This window comes from Eucalyptus grandis, chromosome 8 (genome assembly GCF_016545825.1).
Source record: "Eucalyptus grandis isolate ANBG69807.140 chromosome 8, ASM1654582v1, whole genome shotgun sequence".
Taxonomy (NCBI): domain Eukaryota; kingdom Viridiplantae; phylum Streptophyta; class Magnoliopsida; order Myrtales; family Myrtaceae; genus Eucalyptus; species Eucalyptus grandis.
This window is the reverse complement of record NC_052619.1, coordinates 23865790-23888428: the sequence shown is the minus strand read 5'-3', so window position 1 is coordinate 23888428 and position 22639 is coordinate 23865790. Positions and strand designations below refer to the sequence as shown.

At 42.5% G+C, this 22639-nt stretch overlaps 2 protein-coding genes across 3 annotated transcripts in view; both read right to left on the bottom strand.

Annotated features, from left to right (window-relative positions):
- The window catches only part of LOC104457251 (probable esterase PIR7A), a 41795-nt gene extending 30959 nt beyond the window's left edge, over positions 1–10836 (bottom strand). Inside the window, exons 1-3 of one of the 2 annotated variants that reach the window (XM_010072188.3) lie at positions 10329–10825; positions 9705–9836; positions 9128–9537 (exon numbers count right to left, since the gene is read on the bottom strand). In XM_010072188.3, coding sequence (XP_010070490.1) covers positions 9250–9537; positions 9705–9836; positions 10329–10706 — 798 coding nt within the window. In that variant the 5' untranslated portion in view covers positions 10707–10825 and the 3' untranslated portion in view covers positions 9128–9249. Of the gene's footprint in view, positions 1–4330; positions 4353–9127; positions 9538–9704; positions 9837–10328 lie in introns of those variants that run through there. The other variant, XM_039300412.1, reaches the window with a different exon arrangement.
- Positions 10837–11934: 1098 nt separating this feature from the next.
- LOC104457250 (nuclear pore complex protein NUP58) lies at positions 11935–16521 on the bottom strand. The gene is made up of 6 exons (XM_010072187.3): positions 15986–16521; positions 15722–15836; positions 14631–15104; positions 13779–14316; positions 12513–12553; positions 11935–12337 (listed from the first exon to the last, which is right to left on the bottom strand). The coding sequence occupies exons 1-6, from the start codon at positions 16300–16302 to the stop codon at positions 12299–12301; spliced, it is 1524 nt and encodes a 507-aa protein (XP_010070489.2). The 5' UTR covers positions 16303–16521; the 3' UTR covers positions 11935–12298.
- Between the last annotated feature and the right edge of the window lie 6118 nt (positions 16522–22639).

The following is a 22639-nucleotide window of genomic DNA, read 5'->3' as shown; positions in this document are numbered from 1 at the left end:
TCCCTCCAGTGCTAAGTTTGGTAGATTGTTTTGGTAACTGATGGGATCAGTATTGAACGTACCAAAACAGTATAAGGATTTTATTGAACCAAGTGAAGGTACAGAGATGGTTTGGCACATTAGAGAAAAGTTTAGACACATAATATTTTTGCTTTCACTTGTCAAAACGGCTTAGAAATCTATAGAAGCAACCCTTGATCCTCGGGAATAATTTTCTGCAATCTGTTTGAGAGTAGAACAAAACTCCAGTGGTTTGGAGAACATGACCATGTGATCTGAATTAGGCATCACACACACTTCGTCTGTTGGATTGCGTTCGATCATCCATCTCTGCAGGTCTTCTTTTATCACCAGGTCTTTGTCGCACACAAAGTAAACTCGATGAACCAAACCATACTTTGCCGTTGTGACCATTGCTTCCGCCTTGAACCTGGATTGGCCTGAAAAGAGGCGGAGAGGTCTCGCCAAGTAGGAGGCCAATGCCAAATCCTACATAAAATGAAGTGATAAATGCATCTTAACTCGACCGGATAGAACAGATTCTGCTAATAAGGCAGCGCATGGTAACGCTCATGTTTCTCCCAATTTCTGTTCTTTTATTCCCCGGAACAAAAAAAGAACAGAAATCTGTTTGGTAAAACATTTGTTCCCGGGAACAATTTCTAGAAATAAGCAAATTCTCTTTTTTTTTTCTTTTGTTTCTCTCTCTTGCCACGGCCACCTCGAATCTCCCGGAGCAACCACCGACCGCTGCCCGCCGCCGCCGCCACCGCCAACCACCGACTGCCAACCACCGCCCGCAGCTGGCCGACTGCCGCCGCCGCCACCAGTCGCCGGCCTCTACCGGTCACCGCCCCCTGCCACCACCGCTGCACGACCACCCACCACCAACCGTCACCGGCGACCGTCGCCGCAGTGCCCATCAGTCGCCAGCGGCCGACGGCCGGACAATCGATGACGGGCAGCTGTGCAGCGGAGGCGGCCGGCCGAGCAAGAATTAAAAATAAATAAATACCAAAAAAATTGTTACGTTACCAAACGCATTTCTATTTTTTTCTATTCCAAGAGTAGAAATTTTGTGTAGTTATCAAATGGGTTTTTTTACTTAGAAATTGTTCCCCGTAATAGAAATAGAAAAGAACTATTTCTAACAAAAAACTCTTCCCCGGAACAGAAGCATTGTCATGCGCAACCTAAAGAACTTGATTCTGAGCTTGTTGATCACTTGGGAAGTTTTGTTTGATGTCGAAAAATGAAATTACAAGAATCTTCATCGTTAAAATGGTTGAATATCTTTATCTCAGGTGGAGAGAGTTGAGACAGCTTAGAGGCCATGAAGTTGTATCCAAACAGAAAACTGGTTGGAGGCTTTTCAGGGCCATCATCAACAGCATATCTTGTGTCCATGGATGAACCCAATCTGCGACCATACTGAGAATTCGCAAGCAGTATAAATATCACCGCACTGAGCCGCTGAATTATCTTATACCCAAAAATAAATTTAAAAAAAAATGATCTTCTTCTTCAAAATCATCAAATACATTAATTGCTGCTTACGATTATAGAAGTGTTTCTCTCTTGATGATGGGCGTGCAATGGATTTTCTTCCATGTTTGGTGAAGAGAACCTTTCACGACTACTCTGTTTCGCTAGTCCTTACTATAAATTGGGCAAAAGATCTCTTCAAGTGCCATAACTTACAAAAAGTGACACTTAAGTGCCACTCCGGCCAAAATCCAGCCAAAATGTTGACGTGCGCAATTTCCAGTGAAGTAAGTGCAGAAGGACGTCATTTTGCACACCGACGTGGTCAAATAATGCAAAAACGACATCATTTTGATGCTAACATGGTAAAAAATAATATAAAATTAATTTAATTAAATTTAAATTAAATTTATTTAAAATATTTAAAAATAATAATTTTTAAATTTTAAAAAAAAAAAAGTGTGGGGGAGGCGGCTAGGGCTTGGCCCTCGCCCGCCACCGTTGCCTCCCGTTGTCGTCGGGAAGGGTCGGTGAGAGGTGAGAGGGTCGGCCGAGGTTGTCGGGCCTTGGCCAAGGCCGGCGACCCCGGCCAACGCGAGCCCTCGCCCTAGATCGAGGTGAGGGTCACAGCCCTCACCTAGATCCAGTGAGGGTCGGCGGCCCTCACCTGGCTAGGCCAAGGGCCGCCACCCGCCGAGGGCGGCACCCCCTGGGGTGACCCCCAATGAGCGGCGGCCCTTGGCCCAATCGAGTAAAGGCCACCGACCCTCACCAAATTTGTGCGAGGGCCGCAAGCCCTCGCCACTCGCCACAGATGGGCGAGGATTGCGGCAACCCTCGCCCAGATCCAACAAGGGTTGGCGACCCTCGCCAGCCGGACCAAAGGCTGTCGCCCACTAGGGGTCGCCCTGATGGGCGGCAACCCTTGGTCCGGCCGAGCGAGGGCCGCAAACCCTCATCGAATCTAGGTGATGGCTAGACCTGTTAAACTGGTAGATCGGGTCAGGTTTAGGTCAGGTCATAAATGGTCTGACCCAAATCGAGCCATTTAACCCATGTATGACCCATTTATTACAATGCAAAAATTTTGACCAATACTCGACCCGACCCATACCCAACCCATACCCGACCTATTTAACTAAACTTAATATATTGATATATATATATATATATATATATATATATATATTTAAAAAAATGGTATTGCTAAAATAATTTTATAAAACACAAATTTAATGGACAATTTTTATAATTTTTAAAATAATTATTTTAAAAATCGAATTTTAATTATTTTTTATTTTTAAAAAATAAATTTTTAATTATTATTATTTTTTAAATATAGCTTTTCTTTTTCTTTTTCTTGTTTCTTCTTCTTCTTCTTCTTTGGCCAACCGTCAACCACGACGACGACCGATGGCTTGCCACAAGCAAGCCTCGAGCTCACCCGACTCGTCGACACCAACAAGCTCAAGGCTTGCCAGATTCGACAAGCTCGAGTCTCGCAAGATAGGCGAGGCTCGAGCCTCGCCGAGCAGAGGCCACGGCGAGACCTCCACCTCGCCAAATCTAGCGAGCTTGAGGCTCACCGAGGCGTTGAGCGAGGCCGCCCGCCTCGCCAAATGGGCGAGCTCGAGGCTCGCCGGCGTCGGGCGAGGCTCAAGCCTCGCCAATCTCGGGTGAGTCTCGAGCTCACCGGGCGTCGGTGGCCTCGAAAAATCTGGCGAGGCTCAAGCCTCGCCGGATCCGGCGAGCCTTAAGCTCACCGGGCGTCAACGGCCTCGCCAAATCCGGCGAGCTCGAGGCTTGCCTAGGCTGGTCGTCGGCGGCCCGAAGGAAGAAGAAAAAAAAAAAAAGGAAAGAAAAAAAAAATAATTTGATTTTAAAAAAATTGTAAAGTTAAAGAGAGAAGAGAGAGATTATGAGGTTTTGGTTTGGGTGAAAATAAATGGGTTGATAAATGGGTCTTAAATGGGTGTAGAGCTGATCCATTTAAGACCCATATATCTCACTCTCTTCAATTTTAAAACACATTATGAGTGCTTTAGAAAATAATACTTGACCCATTAATGACCCATTTAAACATAAATGGGTTTATAAATGGGTCAATGATCCATTTTAACACCTCTAGCGATGGCTCGCATGCCCTCGTCGCCGGTCAGCCGAGGTCGCCAACCCCGGCCGACCCTCCCCTTTTGTAGCTTACCCTTCCCGACGGCAACTCAAGGCTCGGCACTCAGCCGCCTCCCTTATTTTTTTAATTTTTTTTTAATTTTTTTTTTAATTTTTTAAAATATTTTAATTTTATTTTTTAAATATTTTAAATAAAATTATTTTTATATTTAATTTAATTAATTTTTATATTAAATTATTTACCATATCAGTATCAAAACAACGCCGTTTTGCACACGCTTCGCTGGAAATTTTACACATCGGCATTTTGGCCAAAGTGGCACTTAAGTTATCTATTTCTATCCGATTTTGACACTTAAGTGTCACTTTCATAAGTTATGACACTTAAGTGTCTCTTTGTGTCAAGTTATGGCACTCTAGGGGTCCGCACGTCCTATAAATTGATATTTGCCTCTCCATGACAGATTTTTTCCTAAATCGATGACACGACCCTTAATTGGAAAATCTAGACAGTGTATGTCGACCAATTCCGAACCCATTAGTCTTACACTTTATTTAAACGGATATGGCCAAACAGAGTGATTAGAAGGCTAAATGGGAAGTCTACTGGTTAATATGCACAGGTCCTTCAGGATCGGAATCAGAATTGAAACTACAATCAAAACATGTTTTATAGTCCCTTAGTTTACTATTCAAAGTAGAAAGAAGTACCTACCTCCTCAACAACAGAGGTAACGTTGAGCTTAGGACCATACATGAATGCAGCTACAAACACAGCAACTGCGGGATAAGTACACTAATGGTGCCATAAGTTGTGTACGACACTCACTTTGGTGCCAACGCCGATCTGATCGGCCGGAAATCTAACGTGGCCTTTTTTTATTAATTTCTTATGCTGATGTGGCTCGTCGGAGTTTCCATTAGATCACTTAGGCCTTCAAACAACGTCGTTTTAGCATCCTAACACCAAAACGACGCCGTTTTGTGTCTTTCCCCCAAATTTAAAACCCTAAATCCCCAAACGACGCCATTTTGTGTCGTCTTCTTCCCCGAGCAGATTCGTCTTCTTCCCCGAACAAATCCAGCAACACCAACAGCACCAAACCAACAACACCAGCAGCGGAGAGCCAGCAATACCCATAATTTTCCAGAAAAGAAACCACGCATTCGCCTCCGCCCTCTCCCAGTAGTTTTCCCCCATTTTTAATCACCTTATCAACCTTTCAAATCCCCGAATCTCAGCCTCACCACCGCCTTTTTCCCAAGAAATATCGTTGGGTGCAGAGGAAATGCGGGCTCAAAGGATCCCCAGAAGCACGAGCGATCCAGCCAATGGTAGCCGCGAAGATCTGGAACGCCACGGAGGTTGTCGGCGAAGCCAACGCTACGAAGGCGGCAGCCGTGGCCTCGCCATCTCCTCCTCCGCCCTCATCATCGACACCTCCCTCTTTCTCAGGATTTTCTGTTCATTTTTTTTTTCTTTATTTCTTTTGTCTTGCTGTGGCAAGCAACTACAATGGAGGTTGAGGGATGGTGGCCAAGCGACGGTGGCCGAGGGACGGCGGCCAAGTGACGGTGGTTGAGGGACGGCGGCTGAACGACGGTGGACGAGCAATGGCGAACAAAAAAACCCTAATTTCAATCTCCAAATAAAATTAACAAAACAGCGTCGTTTTTGTGAGGGTATCCACGTAGGACGGAAAAACGACGTTGTTTTCTTAAGGAAGACAGAAAACAACACCGTTTAAAAGGCTTCTCAATTTTATTTTATTTTAAATATAAAAGCCACGTAATCATTTTGGCAGGAATCTGTCATCGGTGGCACCAAAGTAATCGTTTTTCCTCCGATTTGGCACTTAAGTGATCCGGCAAAAACTGTTGGCACCAAAGTGAACGCCGTACACAACTTATTGCACCATTAGTGTACTTATCCCCAGCAACTGCAGTGTTCTCAGGAAATCTCTCAATGGCCAATGAAATCACAACCCCACCGAAGCTATGCCCCACCAGGATCACCTTCTCTCCTCGCGGAAGAACCTTGAAGAATTTGAAGGGCAGCTCGACATATTCCACAATCGAGTTCAGCTGTCGAGGCTGCTTCGAATGGACTCTGCGGTGGCCATATCCGGGCGGTGACCTTGTGGCCTGAGGACTTGAGGATGGTGGCCACTTTGTACCAGCACCAAGCTCCATGGCAACCCCGTGGACAAGCACAAGGTGCCTCTCTCTCTCTCTCTCTCTCTCTCTCTCTCTCTCTCTCTCTCTCTCTCTCTCTCTCTCTCTCTCTCTCTGTTTCTTTGCCCTCTATAGTTGATGAGTTGTGCCTGTTCGGGCTTTTGTCGCCTTCGCTTCGGTTGCTTCGTTGAAAAGTTAGAGGCGAAGCTCGATATCAATTTGTTGGGATAAAATTTTGAAGGTCAAATGCTCACAACTCACACAAAGAAGAGAAGATAGGCTTGTCAATTTATTTCACCTTAATGAAAACAATTACAAGACTCCCCTATTTATAGAGTTGTTACATGAAATGTTCTTCTCATTAAGTATAGCTAGGGTTCCGAAGAAGATGAATCTCCAGAAACTTACAAAACAATTGCTATATCTCATCATATCTCTAGAAACAATCACTATATCTAGAAACATAAAATGACTCATTAAAGTAATGTGGCAACCATGACTCTTCTTCAATGTGAGTACCAAACAGTCTTCGGTATCAATTTTGGAATCTTGGTATCAAAGTATCAGTAACTTGATAGTCTTGACATCAAAGTATCGAAACCTATGAATTTAGAGCTTCAAGATTTGTTCAATGCTAAGTTGAAGCTTCAATGGTTGTTGTCTTGTCATCCTGAGCATGAGGCTCGTCCACCTAAGCTCGATGCTCGCTATAACAATGAGTGCAAGCATTGAGCATCGAGCTCTAGGCTCACCCAATCGGCGAACGAGGGCCTTTAGCTCACCGATCTAATAAGGCTCAAGGCCAACAAACTTGAGGGTTGCCAGATTGGCGAGCACGACCCTCACCAGTAGTTGGAGCTCGCTGGCCTCGAACCTTGCCAGATCAACGAGCTCCAAGCTCATTAGCCTAAAGCCTCGCTCATGGCCGATCACTAGCCGTCGTCATGGCTGACAACCAGCCAAGAAAGAAGAAGATGAAAACAAAGAAAAATAAAATTAATTTGAATTTTTTAAAATTTAAAAAAAAAGTTGGGGCTTGTAGGGATATGAGATAAGAGAAAGCATGTGAGGAGGCCAAGAACCAGCCGCGAAAGAAGAAGAGAAAAACAAAGAAATTAAAAGAAAAATAAAATTAAAAATTAAAAATAATTCAAATTAAAAAAACAATTAAAAAGAAGAAGTTGGGGCTTGTACGGATGTGAGATAAGAGAAAGCATGCGAGAAGGCCAACAACCAGCCAAGAAAGAAGAAAAGGAAAATGAAAAAAATAAAAATAAAAATAATTTGAATTTTTAAAAAATAAAAAAGTAATAATAAAAAAGAGAGAAGTGGGTTGATGTGAGATAAGAGACCAGCCGAGAAAGAAGAGGAGGAAAACAAAGAAAAAAATCAAATAAAAAAATCAAATTTTCAAAAAGAGAAAGAAGTAGGGGCTTGTAGGGATGTGAGATAAAAAAGAAAATGCGAGGAGGCAAAGAACCGGCCAAGAAAGAAGAAGAGGAAAATAAAGAAAAGAAAAATAAAAATAATTCGAATTTTAATAAAAGAAAACAATAAAGAAAGAGAGAAGTTGTGGCTTTTAGGGATGTGAGATGAAAGAGAGCATGTGAGAAGGCCTGCGACTAGCCGAGAAAAAAGAAGAGGAAAATAAAGAAAATGAAATTCTTAAAAAAAAAAAAAAAAAAAAAAAGAAAGAAAGAAAGAAGTAGGGGCTTGTAAGGATATGAGATAAGAGAGAGTTGCAAGGCCAGTGACTGGCCAAGCAAGAAGAAGAGGAAAACGTAGGGAAGTGAGATTCGAACTTAAAAAAATGAAAAAACAAAATAAAAAAGGAGGAGGTTGGGGCTTATAGGGATGTGAGATTACAAAGAGTAAGTGAGGAAAATGTTTTCCACTTTCAAAAAATAAAAACATTTTCTGCTATTTTAGATAACTTTTTTTTATTCAAAGAAATTAATTTTCCCAAACAATTCATTTTCCGTTAAATGAACGCCGAAAAATACGAAAAATGTTTTCTTGAAAATTATTTTCTGTGAAGTGAAGGAAGTCTAAAAGTTGGAAAATTCCGCATGGTATCTTCTCGATCATAATCGCAGCCAAATCAAGTGAATTCGTAGTCAACTTCTTGCGATAGCAGAAGTTCTAATCGGATGTTTGACTCATCCGGTTTCGACAATAATTGAGTCTAACGAACAAAAACTGTGGACCCGAGGCATACGGTGAAGTGGATGGACAACCTTATCTCTCCTGTTTTCTGGTGGTTTCCTCCTTTTGTTTGCTGATGGATCTGGAAAGAACGAACGAGCACGAGTATCTTCAAGGATAAAAGTCTTCCTTAAGAGAACTCATTGAAAGTTGATGCAGAGTTCCTCCCGCTTAGTAGTGTGTAGATTTATGCTTCGATGTCGATGTTTTGCTTGACATGGTGAATTGTTCATCTTGTAAACAAGCTCTTTTTTAAATTTTGGCTTCAAGCTCATTTTGTAATGGATCGGCACCCCTTGGTGCCTCAGTGATATTCTCTTCACTTATCGAGAAAAAACTCCATTGACAAATACAGCATATAGTTGACTCAAGTGCTAATATATACACTAAAGGACAAATACAGCATATAATTGACTCAAGTGCTAATATATACACTAAAACACAAGCTCTAGATAAGTTTATGAACATTCAAAGGCGTTTGATAAAAAATTTATTTCCGTAATAGAATTGCTTTTGGTACAACTCCCAAATTCTTTTTGTGGCTTAGAAAGGTTCATACTTCTACTGTAATCTTTCCTCCCTTTCTGGGACAGTCGAGAGGAAAGGCGATCAAGTAGCAACAAAAAGAGGCGTGCAATGGCGGCTTGTCGAGACGTGCCAGACGTAGTTTGTCGTTCCGCCATGGATATGGTCTCTGAGAGGTTGTAGCATAAATTTTGGTATTGCAACTTGATGATGAGACAGTGGCGATGGATGATCTGTCTTCTGACTCGTTCTTGGATTGATCTCATGTTGACAGAGACCCCAGCACATACATGAGGAATTGGAGTTAGTGGGAAATCAAGAACCGATAAATAGGATTAGTAGACCCCGACACATATACACTATGCTTTTAAACCTGCTAATAGAAGAGGGAATGCAACGTCAATTCCATCGATTAATAGATTATTGTCTATCTGAATTGAATACTAGACGTGGAAGAGGAACGTGCATTATTTTCTGCAGTGACGAAATCCACGTGAATGGGCTTTTTCTCCTTTCTTGTTTCCATCCAGTGTTAAGTTCATTAGATTGTTTTGGTAACTGATGGGATGACAGTATTGAACAGACCAAAACAGTGTAAGAATTTCACTGAACCAAGTGAAAGTTGAGAGATGGTCTGGCCCATTAACGAAAAGTTTAGACACATAATCCTTTTGCTTTAACTTGACAAAACGACTTAGAAATCTATAGAAGCAAGCCTTTAAATAATCCTCAGGAATAATTTTCTGCAATCTGTTTGAGAGTAGAACAAAACTCCAATGGTTTGGAGAACATGACCATGTGATCTGAATTAGGGATCACACAAACTTCGTCCACTGGATTGCGTTCGATCATCCATCTCTGCATGTCTTCTTTTATCCCCAAGTCTTGGTCGCACACAATGTAAACTCGAGGAACCGAACCATACTTCGACGTTGTGACCGTTGCTTCCGCCTTGAATCTGGATCGGTCTGGAAACATGCGGAGAGGTCTCGCCAAGTAGGAGGCCAATGTCAAATCCTACATGAAATGAAGTGAATAAATGCATCTTAACTCGGCCGTATAGAACTGATTTTGCTAATAAAAGAACTTGATTCTGAGCTTGTTGAAAATGTGGGAAGTTTTGTTTGATGTCAAAAGACAAAATTAAGAGAATCTTCATCAATAAAATCGTCGAATATATTTACCTCGGGTGGAGAGAGTTGATACAGCTTAGAGGCCATGAAATTGTATCCAAACAGAAAACTGGTTGGAGGCTTTTCAGGGCCATCATCAAAAGCATATTTTGTGTCCATGAATGAATCCAATCTGCGAACATGCTGAGAATTCACAAGCAGTACACATATCAATGCACTGAGCTCCAGAATTATCTTATACCCAAAAAAAAAAAAAAAATCTATGTTCTTCATGAAGATCGTGAAATGGATTAATTGCTGTTTATGATTATAACAAGTGTTACTCTCTTAATGATGGATGTGCTTCTATGTTTGGAAAAGAGAGCCTTTCAGGACTACTCTGTTTGTTTCACTGGTCCTGATTATAGATTGATATTTGCCTCTCCATGACAGATTTTTCCCCAAATCAATTGCATGCCCCTTAATTGGAAAAGTAGACCATGTATGTCGACCGATTCCAAACCCATTCGCCTTACACTGAATTTAAACCGATATGGTCGGCAGAGTGATTAAAAAAGGCTAAATGGGAAGTCTACTGGTTCATATACTCAAATCCTTCGGGATCGGAATTGAAACTACGATCAAAACATGTTTTTCCCCCTTAATTTACATTTCAAAGTAGAAAAAAGTACCTACCTCCTCATAAACAGTTTCAAAACTGAGCTCAGGACCATACATGAATGCAGCTACAAACACAGCAACTGCAATTTTCTCAGGAAATCTCTCCATGGCCAATGAAATCACAACCCCACCCATGCTATGCCCCACCAGGATCACCTTCTCTCCTCGTGGAAGACCCTCAAAGAATTCGAACAGCGGCTCGACATATTCCACAATCGAGTTCAGCTCTTGGGGCTGCTTCGGATGGACCCCTGCAGCGGCCATATCCAGGGCAGTGGCCTTGTGGCCTGAGGACTTCAGAAGGGTGGCCACTTTGTACCAGCACCATGCTCCATGGCAAGCCCCGTGGACCAGCACAAAGTGCTTCTCTCTCTCTGTTTCTTTGCCCTCCATATCTGATGAGTTGTGTCTGTGTTCAGGCTTCTTTCAGCTTCGCTTTGGTTGCTTCAGGATTTGTTTGATGCTAGGTTGAAGTTTCAATGGCTGTTGTCTTATGGTTCCGTAGTTTTTTTTTTTTTTTGGTCGGAATGGTCCCGTAGTTAGATTGATTCTTCTCAGTGTCATTTTCTTTCCTTGTAGGGACAGTCTATCAAATTGCTCCTGCCCTATCCCTCCGGAGCCACACGAATAAAGTAGGAACTATCCGTGCTATTGCAGTTTTTGGCTAAAAGTCGGACAATTCCGCATTGTATCTCGATCACAATCGCAGCTAAATCAAGTGAATTCGTACTTAACTTCTTGCAATGGCAGAAGTCCTAATCGGATGTTTGACTCGCTCGGGTTCTGACAATAATCGAGTCTGACGAACAAAAACCCTGGCCCCGTCGAGGTATTCCATACCCACGGCATACGGCAAAGCGGGTGGACAACCTTATCCCTCCTGTTTTCTGGTAGTTTCCTTCTTTTGTTTACTGATGGATCTGGAAAGAACGAACACGAGTATCTTCAAGGATAAAAGTCTTCCTTAAAAGAACTCATTGAAAGTCGATGCAGAGTTCCTCCCGTTAAGTAGCGTAGATTTATGCTTCGATGTCAACGTTTTGATTGACATGGTTAACTGTTCATCTTGTAAACAAGCTCTTTTCTCAATTTTGGCTTCGAGCTCGTTTTGTAAATGGATCCGCACCGCTTGGTGCCTCAGTGATAATCTCTTCACTTATCAGGAAAAATCGCCGCTGATAAATACAGTGTATAGTTGATTCAAGTGCTGATACATAGACTAAAGCACAAGCCATTCAAGAATAGAAGAGTGATTCATGGAGAAGCAACTCTTTGGGACATTAACATGTCAAGACATTAGTACACTTCTCCAGCAACCCAATCATCAGAGCTTGCCTCATCATTTCAGCATGGAATGGTAGGACAAGCCAAGCAATGACAAACCAAACAGCTTATCCAATATAGATGCAAATAAGTTTTGGCATCGATGAACAGTAACAACAGGTATTTTCTTACCACCATTCTGCCTCCTTTAGTTGTATCTTCAGAAACAACAACAGCCCACAAGAACATATTGCACTACACGAAAAAATGCAGTTCCAGCTATGAAGCTGACCAAGCAAAAACTATCCAGGCCACAAGCAAAGAGTAGAAGAAAACAATTTAAGCAAAAGGCGATCAATGCAGCGTGAACTTCAAACTTCTTCAAGGCAATTCAGTTGCAAAGGCCATTTTACAAGATATAACCATACAATGTTAGTGAAAGTGTACTCAGACACTAAACCTAAATGTGAATTTAGAGCTACAAAAGAGATCCCCTATATCACTCACAATTTAGTAACATGTTCCTGATGTCGACCTCCCAGAAGAGAGTGATCTAAGACTAGTCCCACAGAAGAAAAAAGAAAAAGGAATCAAATTGCAACTCTTTAAAGAACATTTGGCGACCTCTTCGAGCTTCTTGTTTTTCTATAGTCAAGGTGGCCAAAAGAAAGATTTAGGAAGTGTGAGATAGCAGCCGGAGTTAGTCATGTGAATGCCACTCACTAACGACGAGCTGTCCGAGACTTTGGCCTTGCTGATTTCTGCAGGCACAAATGAAATTTTAGAGGAACTACTTTCCATTGTCATTTGTTCTAAGAACGAGGCTGTTCTACAGGGATTGCCCCTTCAAAAATGTTGAGCTGTTTGTGTTGGCATGTGAGAGAATTAATTTGTTTTGAGGCAACAATAAAAAATGATGGGATAACTGATACTCACAGATACATTGCCAAAGCTTGCTCCAGATCCAGTTGCAGCACCTGAGAGGAAAAGGATCTATTATTAGCACAACAGTAAAATGAATTCAAGAAAGTATATCTAATATACGTCACAGAATAATATAAATGCAACTATCAGTCATCAATCAAGACACAACCCCTTCAATCTACCGCCACCCGAAAAAAAAACCTCTGCCATGAAACATGACCAATTTACCAGTAGCTTCCTAATTGCTCAAAACACATATGCAGGGGCATTATAAGCAGTAAGAACCCATAAAATATGAAATAAAACCAAAAAAAGATCCACTAAGTGTGAAGACTCTCTACATCAGATTTGCTAAAAATCACAGGCCAATTCCAAAAGATGGTTATCGTGTCAATATTATGCATAACTCAAGGTTCATGCCAATCATACTAAAAACAAAAAGGATATAGGAAAGAACATCAGCAACAAGATTCAATTGCCTGAGACTGATGAAGCGAGAAGGGAAACTTTTAGGCTCAAATAAAGCTAGACAAGCTAGTCAGTAATCTACTTTGCCAGAACAAGAGAAAACAACTTTAGTACTTATAATATTTTGGGAGCATCTGTAGGTAATCTATCTATAAAGCTGAAATATTGATGGGCACAAACTATATTCTCTTTCTTATAGTAAGACTAGACCACTATGACTATAAAACATTGGACAAAATAACTGCTTCTGCTAATTTTTTGGATTCCAATGCCTATAAAAATTAATTTATACATTCACCGCTAGATGGTTGCCATATGAAAGAATTTGGTTACAAAATTAACTCCAGCCACATGTCACTCATCCAATGTGAATGTGTAAGGATATTTTACACTGATGGTGGACCTAGTGAAAAAACCAAAATAATAAAAATAAAAATAAAACCTCAATGAGAGAGACATCACTTTTTCTCAAACTATCAAGCTCAAGACAAAATGACTAAATGATTAGGTGCAAATAAATATACAACTCTGCATTATTTATAAACAATGACAACATAATCGCAGCAATAGAAAAAAAAGAGTCCTGAATTATCTACCATTTGCTTAAACATCCCCATAAGTCCAAAAGTTTAGTTACCATCACCCAACTGAGTAAATATCAGAGAAATGAGTAAGGACTCTAATCTTTTGTCCTTTTCTGCTTTCCGTTTTGGGTTAGTATTACAAGGAACAAACATTTCAAAATACAAAACGAATGCATTTTCTTCACTGACCACCAACCATGCCCCACTATAAGGTCTGAAAAGGTACCTGATGCAAATGGTGTAGAGAAAAGTGAACCACCGATAGCAGGGGTAGAACCTAAAGATGGAGCACTACTTCCGAACAATGAGGGAGTCGACGCAGACCCAAATAAAGAAGCCGATGAAGAAGAACCAAATTGTGGCGTCTGAGGAGAAGTGCCAGCAGTTCCAAAAAGAGAAGAAACTGGAGCTGACGTGCTAGGCGTTGCAAATAAAGAAGATGACGACATAGAAGGAGCAGAAGACGGTGTACTAAAAAGCGATAAACCACTTCCAGATGATGCAGATACAATTGCCCTAGATGTCTGGGGAGCAGTCGATGCCCCTGGAGTAGCAGAGCTAGCAAAAAGCCCGGCAACTTGTGTTGAAGGTTGAGAAACTGGAGGCAAATGCAAGGTTGGATGTACCCTCCTGGAAGCAGCTTCTTGTCTGGCGGTCTCGCGTCTGTCTGCCTCAAGAAACGGATCATTCCCATCGCCTCGATGGCGTTGATCAGCAAGATATGCAGTTTTCATTGATCCAATGTATTGATGAATGCTCTCCACCTTACAAAGACATGGGAAACACATTAGATAAAAATGCACCATTTAGATAAAAATGCATATCAGAGATAAAAAGTAAAAACTGCTATTACTTTAACTGTCCCTTGAGCATAGTAATCAAGATAGCATGAGTCAAACTACAATATTGTTAAAAAAAATCCTCAGAGTAAAAAAAAAAAAAAAGACAAACAGCATGAAGGGAAAAAAAAAGGAATTTATCACCATTACTCCAAAATTTACTTTTTTAATCAAACATGCTCAAAAAATAATACAACATGTAGACTCAAGCAAAGATCAGTAACAATATTGCCCTTTACCTTAGCCGCAACATGAACAAAAAAATCGTGCACATTTGATATGACTTTGGGAAGAGATTCCACCAATGAGGAACTAAGATTGGTACCATTCCTGTCTGAATCTAACAGCAAGAGCTGCTCCAACTCTTCAACCCACTGGCGACATGCACCAAGATACTTCTCAAATCTGGCCACTGTTTGCTGTAAAAACGGAGAAGGTTTCTTTGGAAGTCCACTGTAGAAATCAAATACGGGAACTACAGAGGTTGATGCTGGTTGACCGCTTGAACTCGGAGTAACCGTTGCTCCTGGGGTTTGGGATGGTGCTGTGGCATTTGTACTGCTTCCAGCATTTGAATGAATGAACCTTGGTCGCAGCATCATGAAAGAACGCACCGCTACCTCAGTGTTGCGTAGCATATCTTTAACAGCAGCCATCAGCTCCTGCAGCAAAGCTTTTTGGCGTTCCATAGAGGTGCTGATTCCACCAAGCTCCTAGTCACACATAGTGGAAAGATCTTTTAAAATTAGAATGTTTTTAATGAAAAAGAAGTAGATATTATGTCATGGATATCGATAGCTCAAATGGAACATCCGTAAACTAAACCATGGTGCACTGGTAACAACAGAGGTACTAGAGCGAAAACATCATGCGCAATACCCAAGTATTCCCTTGTCTCTTGTTTCTTAAGAGGGAGAAATAATTATTTTTTTTCCCATTTAAATTCCAATTTGTTTCCCCGGCGACTTAGCAACAGCAAGTCAAACACGGATTCTTTGACCATATACCCAATCAATCTTTTTCCCCTCAACGGTTCAGCAATAAGCAACTGAGACGATGAGTCAATCAAATAATGGTTACAAAACACCAAATAGACTATGAACATCCAATGCTCCATCAAATTCTATCAAAAGTAAAACTTGAAGACTTCTCTCAACACATTCAAAAGAACAGTAACCGTACAGGCTCTTTGAGGAAGAGTCCGACTTTAAAAACCCATAATTCCTTCAAATCCTAAGCCATAAGAATACCGTAATCTACAGAAGATGCAAATTAGTAGCTGAAGCAAAGCAGATTAAAACAAGGGTCGAAAAGCGATTAAAGGAACAACCTGTATAATATGGCTCGCGTCATGCTCAAAACCGTCACTGGAAACAGAGGAATCATAAAGGCGGCTACACTGATCGAGCTTCTGGCTCTCGACCCTGTACTCCAATATCTTCTCCCTGCATACAAAACAAGGATTGAGGAACCCAACAACGCCCCACGGAAAAAGAAAAGAAGACTCCGGCGAATTATCTTCAAGAACAGCCGAGCGATGGAAAACGAGAGGAACCCAACAACGCTCGACGACAATGAGTCCCCAAGAACATACTCTATCTGGAGCAGGATCTTCTGGGAATCCGGGTGGAGATCCGCCCACTTGGTGCCGTAGCTCGCCGACGTCTTGTCGTTCGTGAAAAGATAAAGCCGCCGCTGCTGCTGCTGCTGCTGCTGCTGCTGAATCTGTTGCTGGGTTTGCTGTTGCTGCTGCTGAATCTGCTGCTGGGTTTGCTGCTGCTGCTGCTGCGACCAAAGTGGAGTGCTCTGCTGCGGCTGCTGCTGCTGCTGCTGCTGCTGGGGCTGGAACAGGGACGGAGATTGGTGCTGCTGCTGGGGCTGCGGCGTCGAAAAGAAAGAGAAGGACGACATTCTCTATGCCGGCTCCTCCGGCCCTCTTCGAGACGGGGATTTCCCTCAGTTCCGGCTCCGAGGTTCCGCGACGGCGGACGCGGTCGGCATTCGAACGGACGATGAAGCTGCGGTCGGAACCGGGAGGATCGGAACGTGCGAAAACCCCCTCCTCTCGCTAGGGTTTTAGAGAGGGCGGGAGGGAGGGAGGGAATTTGGGACGAGAATGGAGAACTGAATCGCCCTCCCGTCCTGTCCCTGAGTATTTTGATTTTGCATTTGTTGTCCCTCTCTATATTTTTTTTTACTTTTTGTAGAAAAAGCCACCAAAAAAATTATGTGTGATATATACACCATGAATTTTTTTTATGACGCAATAAGTGTAACACATTTGCTCAAAAAAATCATAAATTTATACTTATACGATACATTTAGCCTCTGCTAAAGTTCCATCAAATAACCACTAGTAGGTGGTGGCCACCATTCCAAATTAGAAGGGAGAGATGAGAGAGTTCAAATCCTCACTTTCTCGAGGGGATTGGAGTGGGAACCATTTTATTTTAGAAATGAGTTTCGACTCACGCCCGCACGGAAGTATGGCAAAAGTCTGAAAGTGAGTGTTAGAGTAGGATTAAAATAGGACAGACCAAAAAAAAAAAAAAAAAAAGTTCCATCAAATGATTTTTCAATCAAAATAAAATTATTGCCAAGTGGCGTCGTATTAATACTATTTGCTTTTTGTAATCCATGTAAATAAGTTTTTAACGGTGTTCATTAACGGAATATTGACAGAAGAAGATAAATATGTTACATGGGTATAAGTTTGAGATTTTTAATATGATTGGAAAAAATTTTAGGATAAATGTATCGCTAGGCAAAATTTTGCCTGTTTTTTTTCACTCAATCTTGTTCCAGTCCCTAACTTTCAAGTATTCTTGATTTTGATGTGAGCCACTGTTGACACCTCAATTTTAATTAGTCTTTTCGAGTAAGTAGATAATAAAAAAAAAAAGAAAACAACAAAAAACAAATAAAAGCATGAAAAGAAACAAAAAGAAAAGCATAAGCCACCAACCACAAGGGCTGGGCCTTCAAAGCCTAGCCCCTTTTCTTTTCCTTCGCAGGCCCGCGAGGCCCAGCCGCATGGCTCAGCCCGGCCCTTTCTCCTTGTCTTCTTCCTCCCCTGTCTTCTTCCTCAACCGGATAAGCAGCACGCGCCGGACAAGAGGACGCGCGCGACGGAGCAAAATGGAGGAACAAAAGCGCACGTGGAGCAAGGGGGGGCTAGCGTCGGATAAGGATGTGCGAGGGAGCAAAGCGTCGGATGGGACGTCGGTTCGGCCGGCGGAGGCCGCTCGGCGCACGGGGACCGGCGGTCGAAGCTCCGTCGACCGGCTGCCCCCTCGCCTATAAAAGGGCACCACCTTCGTCGAAGAACGGAAGAGCGAGCTCCGAGATCTTCCCACTGAGAGACTTCGGGGGAAGAATCAAAGAGCGAGCTTGAGAGGACTCGGGTCGCGAGCTCGGCTGACCTCCCACTGAGAGACTTCGGGGGAGGCCGCCGGCGAGCGAGTCCGGGGAGGTTAGATCCGGCCGGTGGAGGCTCGGATCTGACCGGAGTGAGAGAGAACCAAGGCTGGGGGGGGCTGCTGGAGAGAAGAGGAGTCAGAGAAAGCCGCCGTGAGCCGAGCACCAGCCGCGAACCGCGAGGTCCCAACGTCGTGGGGCTGCTGCCGTCTCCCCACGAGCACCACTCCTTCAAGCTCGAAGAACCGGTGCAAAATCGAAGTTTCCCCGGTCGTGCTAGTCCGTCGTCGCCGCCGCAACACCGCCCGACGCCGTCTAGGTTTAAGGGCAGCCGTCATCGCCACAAGCCGTGCCGCACCCACGCCGAGAGCGGTGTAACGATGGATCCCGCCCATGCCATACCCATTTCTGCCGAAGCCCGTCGCCGTCGCCGTCATCGTAGTCGCCGCCGTAGCCGTCGCCGCAGCAGCCGTCGTCGCCACCGCGCACCTCGCCCTCCCCTCTCCGGCGCCGCGAATCGAGAACCCTAGGGTTCTCAATTTTTCGGGTCGCGGCCTCGGGTCGTGGGTCGGACCCGTGGGCCACGAGTCGGGTAGGGTTCCGCGAGGTCAAGGGAGGTTGGAAACCGGGTCGTGGAGTCGGAGCCGGGTCGACGAGTCGGGGTAGGGTTTCCGCGGTTTTGGGCGGCGGAAATCCGGGTCGGCGAGTCGGGTAGGGTTTCGCCGAACCGGGTCGGCGGGTTGACCCGGTTCTTTTCGAAAACGGGCTCTTGGGCCACGACGCCGTTTCAAAGCAAATAAATAAATAAATAAAAAGAAAAAAAATCTGAGTCGGGCCCGCAACGCGGGCCCGTCCTCATTTGGATCGCCGGCCGGGTCGGACCCAACCCGCGGATCCAACCCGGCCGGTTTTTGTAATATTTTAATATAAAATAATATTATAATAAATAAATAATCAAAAAATAATTTATTTTCAAAAAAATATTAAAAAATGTTTAATTTCCAGAAAATCGAAAAATATTTAAAAATGTCGAAAAATGTTTTATTTTCTAAAAAAATCGAGAAAAATCAAAAACAATTTATTTTCCAAAAATATTTTGAAAAATATTAAAAAATATTTTATTTTCCAAAAAATGCCAAAAATCCAAAAAAAGGTCAAAAATTCATGAAAAAGCAAAAAAATTCAGAAAAAGCTAAAAAGACTTGTATTTTTCCAAAAAATACCAAAAATCCCAAAAATCCCTTTTGTGTCCAAAAAATTAGAAAATGACTCAAAAATGTTTTTCCTCCCAAAATGCATGGAAAATCTCTCAAACATCCAAAAAGCCTTAGGGTTTAAACAAGATTAGGTACCGAAAGGGCATTAGTGATTAACTAGTGTAATCAAGTCCCGATCCTAATTTCTTTGGTTGCGCAGAGCGAGTATTTCTCCCGATACTTCGCTTGGGTTTCTAATCGACCCACTCCAAATCGATTAGTGGCGACTCCATTTTAAAAATTGATTTATAGGTTAAAAACTCAAACTATTAAAGTCGTGAATTGGTGGACTTGGGAGAGTCCGGCCATAACTAATTTCAGCCGAGCCATTAGCCTCCTTAGGCGCTCGTACCCAATTGCGGGCGCCGAAAAAAAAAGAGGTCGCGACAGCTTGGCGACTCCGCTGGGGACTTTGAGGACTTAGGCCATTTTATCTTTGTTTAAATGCTTTGCTGACTTGGTTTTTTTTCTTTTATGCAGGGTAATAGCTTAAAGTTTTTTTTATTCTGTTAAAAGAAAATGTTTTTGTGATTATAAATTGTTGTGCATGCTTTACTGTTTTAAACACTACACATGGCACACACAACCCGGCCGCCGGACCTGGGCCGCCATAGGATTTCTAGGATGGTGTTAAGAAAGATATAACCTCGAACGCGAGACTGCAATGTAGATGTTGCTTTTCTTTTCCACGAATTTCTTAGCCGAGGTTAGGAGGATATACTGCTAAATGCGAGACTGCAACGGGCTGATATCCTTTTAATCTCAACAAGCCTTCTCAGTTAGAAATCGAGCCGCACATATCATACGTATGTCTATGTGATTACCATCAATTTTCTCATGTGAAGTAAGTTTTTATTTTGTGTAATTTACTTACCTTCCTGTATATATCGAGTGGTCCATGATTAGTCTAGGATTTAATACCACGGTCATTTAAATTTGAAAGTAATTGTTATAAAGTTAAAAAAAAAAAAAAAACTTTTGCAAAAAAATTATTTTCAGTTGATGTTTTTATTCTCAAGCATGTTACAAAATTCTTTTTTGCAAGAATTTTCATTTGCCTCAAAAAATGGGATAGGAACATTTTTCAAAATTTGTTGCAACTCATGCTTTCTTCGCCTTTCAAATTGAATATCTTTTTAGCTCATGTTAACATGCCACGTGCCCTTTTTCAATCTATGTTTAGGAAATCCTCTACCTTTTTATGAATAAACAAAAATAGTAGGATTAGGTTGTCATCATGGGTGACTCCCTATTTACGCCTTGTATTCACACACATTTGTTTACTCATGACTAAGGTAATCACGGAACGTCAACGTTCGCCGATCTAGACTCGTTCAAAAGCAAGAGCAAGAATGGCCGAAGAAAATGTACCAAGCCGTATTGCGGTCATGGAAAGTGAAATGAAGCAAGTCTTCAATGTGCTTCAACAACTTTCAAAGCGAGATAGACTCCATCCAGGGCAAACTCACTCCCGCCCGGCCTCAATCGAGGTATTGTTGCCACAATCATCTACTAGGGGTGATCAAGGTGGAGATACCGACGATAACATACCCGAATTAGAGGATGATCCGCACCTAGCCATGATCGAGAAAGCTAGGCCGGACGGTTTGTCTAAAAGGCGAGCATGACAAACGCCTCGAAAAGCTTGAGGAGAAGTTGAAACAACTGCAAGGCCTCCAAGATCCTACTTTGACGGATCTCTCCATTTATTCCAATGTCAAAATGCCGGAAAAATTCAAAATGCCCGAGTTTGAGAAGTACAATGGAACGACTTGTCCTAGGGCTCATTTGCAAATGTACTTGGTTCGAATGACCCAATACGTTAATAATGCACCATTAATGATCCAGTTGTTCCAATCAAGTCTAATAGGCCCTGCTCTGAGGTGGTACATTACAAAGAACATGAATCTCCTCGAAACATGGAGCGAAGTGAGTGAGGCATTCCTCAAGCAGTATAAGTTCATAATGGATATTACCCCTTCTCGTGAGGATCTTGAGCGTACCGAAAAGAAAAAGCACGAATCGTTCAAAGAATATACTATCCGATGGAGGAATCTGGCCGCCCAAATCAGTCCTGAACCAACCGATTTCGAGCTGAGAAAGATGTTTATCAAAACCCTCCCTTACGAGTACCGTAATCGAATGGTAACCACGATCGCCGAATCATTTAATCAACTCATTCCAGTAGGGGAGCAAATCGAGATAGGGTTGAAGGATGGTTGGTTCACGCGAACCCGCACCCACGGGCGGAGTTCGGCATGAAGAAAGATAAAGAACCCCTAGTAGATGTTAATGCGACCTACAATCATTCTCCAACAATTAATACGAGTGCAAGACAGCAACAAGACCACCGGCCGTCGGCCATCTCGGCGTTACAACAACAAGAGACAATTTACTCCTCTTCCGGAACTCCATCACAATGCGGCAATCCTCCGAAAGAAGAACCTCCTTTCAATTGAGCCAAAACGACCCAACGCTGAAAGTTTTTCCAACTATGACCCGTCAAAGATATGTGACTATCACATGGAAGAAGTGGGGCATTCGACTGATGAGTGCTTCGCCCTCAAGAGTCGAATCCAGAACTTGTTAGACACTAAAGCTTTCTCATTCCAGAGCAATTCGCTCCCTGATCACACCGACAAAGTAAATGCGGTATTCAGTTTTGAAGACAGTCAGAGCAGAAATATCAAAGCACATACCGATGACATTCATCAAGGGCTGGTGAAGGCCGAGTATTATTCAGGCAATGAAGTGCCACCCTTAGCAATAGAGAAAGAAGGACCAGATGACATGACCACCATGTTTGGAGACCTTTTCATGGACACCATCAATGAAGGACCATAAGGGAAATGGGTGCAGGCCCGCTCGAGTAGAACCTTTTTAATTTCCTTTCATAATTCCCCTACGTGGGAACTTGTACATCTTTCTTAAGTCGGCTTGTTTTTATTTTCAACATCGGTTCCGCTTGAGGAACTAACTTTTGAAAACACTTTTCCAAAATGTAAATCCACCTATTAAATAAAGTTGAAAATATTTTGAGAGCATGAGGCGGTATCCCAAACCAGCCCGGTGATGTTATCCAACCATGAAAAGAAAATATTATCCAAGAAGAATACTGAGGGCTGGGCTTCCTCATGCTCTTTCTTCCCCCCAAAGATATATACTTTTGAAAACAAAAAAATGTTTTATTGCCAAAAGCTTTTGTCAAAACAAGATTATGAAATCATGTTTGTCTTTCTAACTCACTCACTTCATGTCTCAGAAGATCATACCCACCCCCTTTGACCTAGTATGACCAAGGGACATTTGAACCTGGCACATCATGTGAACTCGCCAAGTTCAAAAGCACTCTTCCAAGAAAGCGGGGGCAAACAGAAAGGATCATCACGCTTCAAAATGGTAAGTCCTATTCCCTGAACATAATGTCGAAAATGACATCCTCTCTCTTCCATCTACAGGAGACGAAGGATGGGATGTAATAGGCACATGCATATTATCAAACTTGAAGCATGCATAGCATGATAACTCGAGGCAGGATGTCGTGAGTCCATTAACAGGACTTCCAGCTTCAACGA